The 12452-nt window shown below is 44.2% G+C and overlaps 1 protein-coding gene across 1 annotated transcript in view; it reads right to left on the reverse strand.

Moving 5' to 3' along the window:
- The window catches only part of LOC133933219 (interleukin-1 receptor accessory protein-like 1), a 220932-nt gene that overhangs the window by 80529 nt on the left and 127951 nt on the right, over positions 1 to 12452 (reverse strand). Inside the window, exon 6 of the mRNA XM_062380166.1 lies at positions 6919 to 6993. Within this exon, the coding sequence (XP_062236150.1) occupies positions 6919 to 6993 (75 nt within the window). The remainder of the gene's footprint in view (positions 1 to 6918; positions 6994 to 12452) is intronic.

Below are 12452 nucleotides of genomic sequence, written 5' to 3' on the forward strand. Positions count from 1 at the left end.
TTCCCTTCGCCAAGAATCTCCTCTATTCACCACCGCCCCCCAAGCCCCCCCCGAATATGACTATCACGATTTATGACTCTGTGCTGCAGGGCATATTAACCATTTGGGACAGTGTGCCGTCTTGTATCCACTTTCATCTGTAATAACCCAAGGTAAGACACCATCATATTTCATCCCCTCTGTGAATCTTAAATGATCTCGCTCACTTTTCCTCCCTTGCTCCATCGCTTTGCCCCGACTCCCCCTACCTAGATTTCTCTTTCATTCCCTTTCCCCCTCTCTCTCTTCATCTTTATCTCACTCCCGTCTCTTCTTCCCTCCAGGGCCCGGACTCATCGGGAGACTCGCCAGGAATGCAGATAGGATCACTCGCAGATGTACAATAACTTGAGGGGAATAAATATGCCCTAATTGAGAGAAATGATGTAATATTGATCCCAGGGCCTCTGAGCGTTTGGCATCGACGAAGCGTTTCTGCCGAGCCGGTGACATTTAGAGGGATGGCTGGTGTGTGGGTGAGTGTGTGTGTTTGATATTGCTGAGAGGTGCTGCTGTGTTGTGGGAGAACTTCTTGATTTTCTGTACAAAACTCAAATATTTGTGGTTATATGTGGTTATGTGGTTTGATGAGAACCTTTGATGAGAACCTGTGGCCACGAAAGCGTTGGACGGACAAAGTGGGAGCGAGACCATGAGGATTCTCTACCTGCAGAATATACTGAACACAACACTGAGCTGCTGCGTTGAATCAAGTGACGCTTTAAAGATGCTTGAGTGGGCCTGTGTCGTCTGTACCTCTCTGGTGGCTTTAACACTCAAGTCTTGACAATAGAGGGAAAATAAACACGAGCAGCCTTACATACACGTGTCAACTGTTTGCACACATCTAAGCCAAGTTGTGTGTAGTTACAAAATTCAGAAACAGGAGAGCCCCTGGCCTCCAACGTTTTAGACCTTTGCATGCACGAGTTCCAGACCCACTAAGAGAAGCAAACTGAGAATTCATATTAACATCATAGGGAGAGGCGATGGTCTAGTGGCAGAAACTTGGACTATGGGCAGAGAAGGTCTCTGGTTCGTCTCTGGTTCGACTCCACGGAGAGACAACAAAAGACGAACCTGGATTGATCTGTCCAAAAATCCAAGAGGATTCTCCCTACCCTGTCTAGTGCCCCTGAGCAAGGCACCTTATTCCCCTAACATCTGTTCCCCGGGCGCCGTACATGGTCGCTCACTGCTCTGTGTGTCCTGCCCCAGATGGGTCAAAAGCAGAGGTTAAATTTCCCTACCTGCATGAGTGTGCCTGTGCATGTCTGTGCATGTGTTTGGGACTCATAAATGCATCTCAATCTAAATCTAGGGTGAAGATTAATTTCAGCCCAATATGATAGATGAATAAATACACTGGTGTACTCCGGCTCTGTAGGTCCATTCAATTGCACAAATATGCTAACTTAAATCAAGTTGCACTTATTTATAACATTGGTGTTAAAATTTTTGTACATGTATGAATAAGCGGAACTTGATTCAATCAAAAGTGATTGGAAACTATTCATTAAATCTGACCCTTTACACTGAACTCACATGATAAAGTTACATAAAATGTGTATGTGGATTTTAATACAGAAAGTTCACATTTTAGGGAAGAACATGTTTGAGTGTGGCCATTTGTTATAGAATCATGTGATACAGGTTGAATAATTCTACTCCTTGTCCTGAGCTGTAGACAAATATCATGGGTGATTTTACACCGAGAGCATTTTCACAAAAAAAGTTCTTAACATTCAAAACGAACCAGGCCATGGTTTGGTTTTTGATCCGAGCCGAGTCAACAAAGCAACATGGGGCACTTACCATTTTACACCTTGCACTAATGCCCTGAACAGTTCTTTGTACCTCTGCAGCCGCAAAAACCACAAAGCACCCTGTGATCTAAATGTTATCTTTCAAGGCCCCTGCAGCTCTTCATGTTGGGATGAATCTGTGCTTTTGAATCTTGCCCTTTTTCTTTGGCTCTAAGTTGATTTATTTCACGTTTTATCCTGTTAAATGCATTTAATGTTGTATTTAATGGGAAATGCGCGAGTCAAGGATGATTTATATGTTACAAGTGAGGAAAAAAAGAAATAAAAATCAATAAAGCGTGTGTTCATGTAATCATTATGTCTTCCTGACCCTATCATGTTTACAACCTCTCTCTCGGACTCCTGGTATTTACCTTGAACATGATCTATCACACATGTCAGCCTATCTGTGGCATTGGTGTGCCTTCATCCCACCGGATTTGTCAGCAGGACGTCCAAGGAATCGATAGTGATCATTAAATATTGAAAGCCGCGCCCGGATCAATGAGAGAAGATCGCAAAACATCGCGCCGGAAGATCATACAGCCACGACAAGACATTTGTTCCAGGATAATGGGATGATCGCCATTCATCGATGGATAAAGTCAAGTCAGGGTTATACATTTCAAAACATCTGTGAGCTGAAAGTTGACCTAGGAGGAGAGGATGGAATTTGTAGGTGCTTCTCAATCCATCTTCCAGTTTGTGAGGGGTTCAACATCAGCTTACAGGACGTGAGAGTCTCTAAGTGACCTGACATGCACAGGAATAACAGTATATTGATGCGGCAAGGACTTCAGAGTCTAATTTGAGGTGGGTGCAGACTCAATTCAGGATAATAATGTCTTTGATCTCACTCAGGTATCCTCCGTTCATATTTTTAGACAATTTCACTCCTTCTGATGAGTGACTGAAGATCATTATCGGTATTATTATTATTATTCATAGACCTCTAAGAGAAGGGCAGCTTGTAAGATTGTTACAGACGAGCTCGGGAGTGATACTATGTCTAGGTGATTTAAAAGGCCGTTTTTAAGGTATTAAGAAATATGAATGCATAACAAATGTATCTCTACAATGTCTCTATCCATACAGACCCCTTTTGTTCTCATACACCACAGAGAAACACCGAACGGCCAAAAGTATGTGGAAACTGACATGTATTTGGTCGTGAACATTTTTATTTCACATCAGCAGCATTTGTTCATTCTAGCATTTATTTTAAAACATGAGATGTGGCTATAGGCTGTATAAAAAGGTCGGACGGGGCATCTCCACTTCCTCCCTCTGTCCAGGAAGGAAGCAAACAAGTTCCAGACAAGAACGCCACCATCGAGCACCGATGACGCGAATGGAGCCAGAGTTTGCGCCGTGCCGACTGGGGGAGCTGTCATGTCCTACTTTATATACAATCTATGAATTTTACTAATACAAGTATAACCAAAAAATACATACTTCTCCGTACAAATATACTACTTGTTTGTCCCAGGACTTCTGAATATATGGGTGACGACTGCATTTCTTATTGGAGGCACACCAAAGAACTTTTGACCCTTTCTTGCCTTTACACTGTTTTGCAGAGCTACTCCCTAATTGACTGAAAAAACAACAAATTCACTCACAGCCCCCAAAGGCTCCCCGAGAAGCCATTGAGGGAAACAAAACGAATCACTAACTCAATTACTCCAGCACGAAAACAACTCTTGGGACGCATCAAATCTGTGAGTGGTCATGCAGAACGGTGGCAAAGGTGGGAGGGTTCTTAAAGTTGTGCGAGCTCAAATGGGATTGTTTAGAGAGATTTTGCCGAGGTTCAGACACATCACCGCGGCGATTTAGAGAACTTGTGTGCGGTGTCGCAGAGTCAGACGTCGTGGGGGGGGGGGGGGGGGGGGGGGGGGGTGAAGCCTGAGATCCCAGGGGAAGGAGGCAGGGGGTGGGAAAGGGCTCGAAGTTTCCGACAGCCAATCAGGATCATGAGGGGAGAACTTGCTGGGTATTCTCAGAACGAGCGTCACAAACGCGACGCCGCCGCGATCGTAAATTCAATCCATCCCAAAAATAAAAATGTCAGGAGGGGAAAGGCAATGTGACATGTCAGCTGTGCAAACACAACAGCATAATAGTAAATCAAACGCAGCAGCAGCAGCAGCAGCAGCAGCAGAAGAATGAAGGAAAGAAGTGACACAAGCCGTTTTATTGCACATTGATTCGATGGAGAAATCACAAACATGTCCATGCGTTAAGGAAATTAATCACCTGGTTGTCAAAGTGTTTATTGTTTACAAATTGCACGCATTAGCAGCCTCCTCGAAAATCGGACGTGCGCCGCAGTTAGTCTGCTCGGCTAGACCGCAGTCAATTATTCCGGGATCCGCGCACGGCAGAGCAAAAAGCAGTGTGCAGTGAAGTGTCAAGAGTGAATCACGGAGCCAAACTGTCTCCGATTCCGTCCCGCCGGGCGGAAGCGGTGAAACGACGAGCCCGCCGAGGGGGCCGGGGAAGAGCGTTTTACACAACAGGTTTTAATCAAACTTAATGAATTATAATTGAGGAACCACGAAACAAAAAAAAAAAAAGGAAAGGAAACGCGGAGGAAAGTACGCGCTGATTAAACGGTCCCCCCCCCCCCCCCCACAGCCGCCATTTACAGATCCCGCTGTTCATCCTGTCTGTCCCCTGAGCGCCACAAGGAGAGCTTGAAAAGAGACACTCCACATTTCCCTATTCCCCCCCCCCCCCCCCCCCCGCTCTGGCTTTCTCTCTCCCACCTTCCCGATTAACTGCGAGTCATTTGACGTTCCATCGGAGACCCCGTATTAAAAGTCCACCAAAGCCGCCAGAACTCGACGGTGGATGACATATGCGTTGCCAGCTCGACAGAGAAAAAAAGAAGAGGACAGGGGCTTGTACAGTCAGATCACCAAATGAATTCATGTATTAGGTACACACAGCTTATGACTCTGACTGTGTGGGAAGGAACGTAAATACAAAATATTCGCACTAATCCTTCATGAGAATCAAAACCACGATGAAAATTCAATCAGACACAGTAACTCATGGGATGAAGGGCTAGAAAGCTGAAAAACTGGAAATCCCATAGATACATTTTTTCAAAATACAATAAAAACGACATAATGGAATAATCAAACTATTGAAAACGGGAATAGCTGCACATACGCTTGCCTGGTCTCCCAGCCATCGGGTATCATTTTGACAATCACCATCATCCACTGTGAAAACACCTGATCGGAGGAGAAAATGCCGGCGCGCCTTTTACCTCATCATCAATTCAGGGCTACAATGATCCGAGCCTATTTTTCAGATTGCCACCTTTTACCTCTGCGAGCCCGTTGTGCTCACCGCCCGTGACAAATCGACTTCAAAGCGAGCCTCCATCATGACCCATTTCTCCCTTCCACCAACAGCTGAGCTTTCGCCCAATAAGGCACAAAGCGGGGGGGAATTTTCCCACGAGACCCCCCCCCCCATGCATCACAAGCTGCGAAGGCATATGAAAGGCAGCCGCGCGGGGGGGGGGGGGGGAATCGGAGGCAATCATTTGAAGAAATGCTAACATTATAACTTTGAAGATAATGGGAAGAGATATTATGTGTGGTTTCTCAGAAGTACCACTTTGATTCATTACCGACTCATTACGGACGAGCAAATACAAGCTGCCTTTCGTGCTGCGCCAGATAACCAAGATAGATGTGAGGAGCGTGAGCACAACGAGGAGGCACTCCTCGCGATGGGAGGAGACGCGGCAGCAGGCGGCAGCTTTCATACCCGCTGAATCACCCCCCCCCCCCCCCCCCCCCCCCCGCTTTATCCACAGATCTGACGAACGACTCATCCTGCTTTTTCTCCTGGCAATCGTGAAAAACTCAAGGTCCATTCACCGAGAGTGGAGGGGCCTAATTGAAAAACCTTGCGCTCGGCACCGCCGGGGTTACTTTGAGTCAAACCCGCGCTGCAGCGGCGCCACGGCTGCAACACGCAGGGGGAGTATTGGAGATCAATTTTAATTGGTGGAAGACAGTGCAGCGGTTTCTATAACAAGGCGAGGTGTGTATTTGTTGCGACAGCGTGAGACACCTTAAAGGATGGCAAACAAATGACATTTCATTCCCTGTCGCCCGCGAGTGGAGATGCAAATCCCTCACGGATGACGAGAGATGAAAAACTGCAACTTGCAACCGGAATTTGTTGTATGATTAGTTGTGTGTTGTCTTCAACTGCTTTGCTATCAACTGTGGATTTTTTTTCTCATCCGATAATGTTTTTCTTTTTGCTGCAAGTCACTGTAGGAGTTATAATTGTATTGCCTCACAATGCACATTCAACCTAATTACCATCTCCGCAGCAATAACTTTAATCTGATTCTACATGTTAACTCACAGAGTGCTTTCATTCAGAGATGAGAAACTGTCAGACATTTTTAGAGACACCAATATTCTGACAATTGACCGAAAAAGTTGCTGCCATGTTTTTGAATAATTAAATGAAGACGTGGAGAATTCAGAATTTCGCACGTCCTTTCTCCTGTCCCATGTTCTGTGTTTGGGTGTCGGAAGGTAATAGGACGTTGTGATGGCACTTGTCATAATGGAATAATCTAGTAGCAGCTCATGTAAGCATCATAGTCAAAATAAAGTCTTATTCAGTTGGAGTATAGGTGTCTATGTAAACGTCAGTAAAAATCTCCACTTCCTGAAAATATTTCAAATTAAAAGCCAGACAGAAACGGTGGAGGATACAGAACTTGTAACAAATATTTGTAGAGGGAGCGTCAATTTTATTGAAATACTCTCTGTAAAAGAGAGGTTTCAAAGAAAGGCCCAGTTCTCTATGCTGTCATGACTACAAGATTTACAGCATGTACTAGAAACCTATGTGACTGCACGAAGCAATTGAGAAATCGACAAAAAACGCAGAAAACAAAGATCCAGTTGAGTAGAACATGACTTGGCTTTTTAACATCTAATCCTGCAATCGGGAGAGAGATATGCCACAAGTCTGACGCCATCAGGAGACAACCAATCAGAGTGAGGAAGCAGACGTATGTTCTTACCTGTCACCATCTCTATGACAGTCATCTGGCTCTCTGAAGGGGAGAGGATTTTCGGCGGCTTGTCGGTCAGCGGGGCTGTGAAGAGAAACACAAAGACGGAAAACACATTAAAATCCACATCTTTGGCCCAATGGACATGCATACCCATAATATTTAAACGGGTGATGGAGAGAAAACAGGTTCAAACTATGACCAGTCAATCTTTTCTTGAATCTACAGTGTATCCCGAGGTAAAACATCCTTCACAGCTGCAGTGGACATGAGAAGGTTAAAGGCGGCTTGCAGGAGATTCAGTGTTTCCAGCTGACTGGAACGCGTTTCCTGAAACACCGTAAAAGCTCGGAGTAACCTATTAAACGGAGCCGTCTGCACGAGGCCACGCGACGCACGTTGTCAAATTGTCAGCCACGAGACAGCCGCCGCGTTGAGCGTGTACCACGGCCACTTTGGAGCAACGTTCATCCCAACTCCCACGGAGATCCAGCAGCAATTAGACAGCTGCCGAGGAACAAAAGACGCGCACTTAGAGGCTCCTCATTATGATGATTCCCTAATTGGTTCTAGTCTTGGAAGCTGGTATCAGGGAGATTTTTTCTGTCTCCGCGCGCTCGGAAACTGCTCGCAGGCACGAGGCCCGTCTCAGAGCAAATGACTCGTGGTTTTCACCGGATCGCCGTCGCCGAGCCGAACCTGCAGAAACTCGGAGGAGCGGGTGAGGGAAGAGGTTTAAGGTTTACACTGAACTGATGTAACTCAGTGCAGCGGAGAGCATCAGCGTGCAAGCTGCAAGCTGCAAGGGCAGACTCATTGTTTTTTTTCCTTATTATTTCTGGAAACTGATATCGCCATTTACAACTTCAAAATCGTTCAAACTAAATGTTCCACTCATGGTTCCACTCATGGTTCAATTTACTAAAAATATTTAGTTTGGGGGTCATTGTGTGTGGCAGTGGCAGAAACTTGGACTATGGGCAGAGAAGGTCTTTGGTTCGTCTCTGGTTCGACTCCAGGGAGAGACAACAACAGACGAACCTGGATTGATCTGTCCAAAATTCCAAGAGTCTCCCTACCCTGTCTAGTGCCCTTGAGCAAGGCACCTTACTCCCCCAACATCTGCTCCCCGAGCGCCGTACATGGTCGCTCACTGCTCTGTGTGTCCTGCACCAGATGGGTCAAAAGCAGAGGTTCAATTTCCCTACCTGCATGAGTCTGCCTTTGCATGTGTTTGGGACAAATAAATGCATCTTAATCTTAATCCTAATTACATCATATCAGGTGGACATGAAGTCTCCTCATCAATATTATCAACATTGGAAAAGATTGCATTAAGATTTTCCTAGGCCTAAAGGCAAAATGTATCTTCTACCTCTGATAATGTCTCTGGTTCATGTTTGTTTAATCTAAGCAACAATAATCAATCCATTTGTATCGCAAGTGCTTTACAGAATAAAAGCAATAAAACCACTCCCCCAACCCCCATCCACGCACAAAGCAAACAATATTAATGGGAAAAATATTCTTCACTGGGGAAATATGAGGTGTTACATCAGCAATATAGTAATTAATAATTAAGTAGATAAAGAAATGGAATACTCAACACAATGTAAACTGAATAATGTAAACAGGATGGTTTTGGTTTTCATGAAGTGGATATAGAGTGCAGAATTTGGTGCATGTGGTCTACAGGGATCTGCAGAGCAGGTTGTAAAGTCTGACAGCAGCAGGAAGGAAGGAACGACCTGGGATCCCTCTCAGAGTCGGGATTTAAACAGAAAAATAAGTAAACAAACAAACAAGTGGTATGAATGGTGGTGTAAAAGTCATGTGTTATGTTGACCATCTATTTACCACCATTGAAGAACTTCGATCATTCTCTCCGATAAAAGATCCTGCAGTTTGCACAGGGGAGTGAGCTGATAACAGGGAATTTATGACTATGTGAGCTCATTAATTACAAATTCAAAAGTAAATTATGCCTTTCCTTGTTCCTGTACAGAAATCTCATTACCTTAATTACTTTTTTTTTCTCAGTGAAACATGCTGCGGTTATTCCATTTCATTATGACAAGAAACGAAAAAAGGAGTTTTTGGGGCGTTCTGATTGTGGTTCGTGAATCTGAAGGGAGAGGGGGGAGCTGAATATATTTATAGTAACAAGTCACAAGGAACACAGCCACAGATTCTGAAGCCACGAACTATCACTTATACTGGTTGAGTGAGTTTGAAAGTGTGTTATTATGTGAAATGGACACTTTCCCATATCCTTCTCTACTGGTTATCAAGCACGAGGCAGAGAGGATGCTGCCGGTAACAGTTCTAAGAAGACCTGAAAGATTTAGTCATGTGCTATTAAAACAGCAGTTGCACACAACAGATTTATGTCTGACAACTAACCTATGCAAATGAATATGTAAGTGAAGAAGAGATAAATTGGGCATGAAAGAGCTGTGAGATAATTATTATAAGAGCAAAGTTTATTTAATGAAGGAGGCGGTTGGATATGGTTGAAAGGTCCAGAAAAAAAGCCTGTAAACAAACCTTGAGTAGAGGATATTTCATCACAGTTGTCTACTTCAAGCCTTTCTAGAATGGTCATAGAGAATACATAAATAAAACAAGAGAAATGGGACTTAACTTGTTTTGTAATTTTCTAACGTCACTAGATTTTGTAAAATTCTATTTGTGATTTTTTTTTCCAGCCTCATTTTAGCCTTAAAGGACGAATTTACATTTTGAAATCCTGTAAAACATAACCTCACGTTAACAGAAGCTATAGGACAGTATTTACAGTGAAATCCGATTACAAAGGGCCAATATGCACTGGAGGATTAACACGACTTGTTCCAATATACTCTCTTATTGTTGTCACGTCACATTCTTGTATTAACAACTCAAAAATGGTTGATGATGGTGATATTTTTCTCATTACATACCAGTACAATATTGTGTTTGTCTGGTCTGCGTCTCAAAATATTCATAACAAAGCTCCAGTGGGATCTCCATAACCAATTTAGTTGTGTGGGGCAGCGTAAATGGGAGATTCTATTTAAGTCCAGAGGAATAAAACACACACTCTAACACACACACACAATAACACACACACACACATCTGCTGAGTTATCACTTGTTTTACGGTCTTCCAGCTCAAGGCTTTTTCTCCTACCTCTTTCGCATGCTCCCACTTCCTGGATTCCATCTGAGCAAAGAGGGTGACTCTACTGCTTTTCAATTAAAGGGACATGACATGCTATTCATTGCGGTGACCTCACTTTGCAGTTTAAGCTGAGAAGATGGGATGTTTTTTGGGAGTTTGAAAAAAAGTCTCGCGAGGACAGACGGGGAATATAGAAACTCTCTCTCTCCGAGTCAAATATGAATTTTGATTTGCGGGCTGCAGCGAGCCAGTTGAAGGTGAAATCCCAAACTTGGAAGGTAATCAAAGTTGCCGCTGTATTATTTTTTCTTTAATAAGCTCAGAGAACATGAGGTTGATATTTGGCCACGGCAATGTCATTTTCAAGCCAAAGGTAACAAAGCAGGAGAAGGCTGTTATATTTGAACAGAAATGCTGCCCTTCATCCAAATCAAGGGCACGCTGCTGATGTGCTGTTCGTCTGTATAGCATCCCACAATGCTGGGAGGCATGCAAACACACACATTCGCACAGACGCACAAATGTGAGATGCATTTGTTGAAGTGAACCTGGCTGGTCTTCAACTACAAAACCACGATGCTGCGGTGGGTTATAATGAGTGGGAGTGGGCAGGCTTTTCACCGAGGGACTAGATACACAAGTAGCCTGACCTCCTTCCCTATACACAAACTGTATAAGCAAACACACACACTTACACTTACACACACGCACACACACACACTGCTTCACACGTGAACATTGAAAAGCCGGGTGTTGGTATCAGCTCCAGAGAAAATCTTTAAAGGGTCCCTCACAGGCCCTGTGATCTGCTCGTGCTGTGATCACATGATGATGGATGGGGGGGGATGGAGTAATGAAAGAGGGAAAAAAAGACCTCGTTCTCTCCCATTAACTCTCCCATCGCCTCCTCTCCAGCCCTATCAGTCTGCTGTGCGCCAGCGCTGCACGTCCGCGTCGCTCTGTCCGTCCCTTTCTGTCGCTTACAGGGGTGAGAGAGAGGGGGGGGGGGGGGGGTTTGCGGTCCTCTGTTCACACCTCATTAAAGACCGATACAGCAGACATAGATTAAGAGGAGTGGAGTGTGTGTGTCTGTGTGTGTAATGGTTTGTGAGTGTGACATTGTTAAAGGAAACATGCAACAAGAGTTCGTCGGGGGGGAAATAAATGAGAGCAAACCCCCGTTAGTCACAGAGTGGTACAGCAGAACAGCTGAGTACAGAACCCAACCAGTACATGTCTCTGGTTTAGTTTTCCTGTGCTGGTCCCCACTGCCCCACATGGAACCGTACTTGTTTGGGGGTCTGAAGCCTGAGGGCAGCTGCCCAGACCTTGACAAGGCCTGGAAAATAGTTTGTTTCACCTTCTAGCTCCCATTTGCTAGCTTAAATTATTGTTAAATATTTAAATATAACATCCTATCATAGGTTGTGCAGGGTTTTTTCTTTTAAACCAAGCTATTGGACAAAATAAAGATTCAAATGGATGTTGTGTTGCGTGATGACATTTCAGAGTTGTCAATACATTGCTCTCCAAAAGTCATGAGCGATCACTGTCTAGGTAAACAAACGCAACATTTTGTGATAGCCCATCCAACAGATGTGGACATATCTTCAGTCTAGACAAGTGGTGGAACTAGCAGCAGATCAATACCGTCATTCAAGGGTCCAATTCACAGCAGAGCACATGGCTGATATCTTAAAAATAGGAAATCTCCCTGCGTTCAGAGCAACAACTGTCCCCCTGATGATTGTCTAATTGTTTTAATGCAGGTGAGACCCTTCCAACGTGGTTAACTCCACTGAATCTGTTTGAGAAATAATGTTGTGAAAAGCTGTTCTGCTTCTTTATCTATTGCCCAACAGGTATTTGAGCAGCTGAGAGATGAGGAATTATCCATTTAACTACAAAACCTAAATAAGGAACTGGACAATAAAAAAAAAATGAGTTTGAAAGACGAGGCAAGACTCCATTGTGTGGCGAGCGAGAATGTCCTCAAGCTGGACCGAAGCCGGAGGGAGCTCCTCGGCACGAGGACAGAGAAGGAAATTTGTCAGCAGCTGTCAGGGACTGTTAAAGTTTTGGAGATAGAAACAGACTTCGTCCTCTGGGCAGGGGATAAATGGATCAGCTTTTCCAGGTAACCAGCCAAGAGAAATCTTTCATTTGATCAAATCTGTTGGTAGATAATATAAGAAATCCTCATAAGCAACAAATGAATTACTATGAAAACAAACACAACCAGAGGATAATACTCAAGTTAGCTACGGGAATAAAAAACTAGTAGTCCCCCAAAGTTACTGCACTCGGTACATACTGTGCTGTTTTTTGAAGGTATACAGACCCGGGGCCTCATGTACTAAGACTTGCGTGGATTTCATAC

This window comes from Platichthys flesus, chromosome 22 (genome assembly GCF_949316205.1).
Source record: "Platichthys flesus chromosome 22, fPlaFle2.1, whole genome shotgun sequence".
In the NCBI taxonomy this organism is placed as follows: domain Eukaryota; kingdom Metazoa; phylum Chordata; class Actinopteri; order Pleuronectiformes; family Pleuronectidae; genus Platichthys; species Platichthys flesus.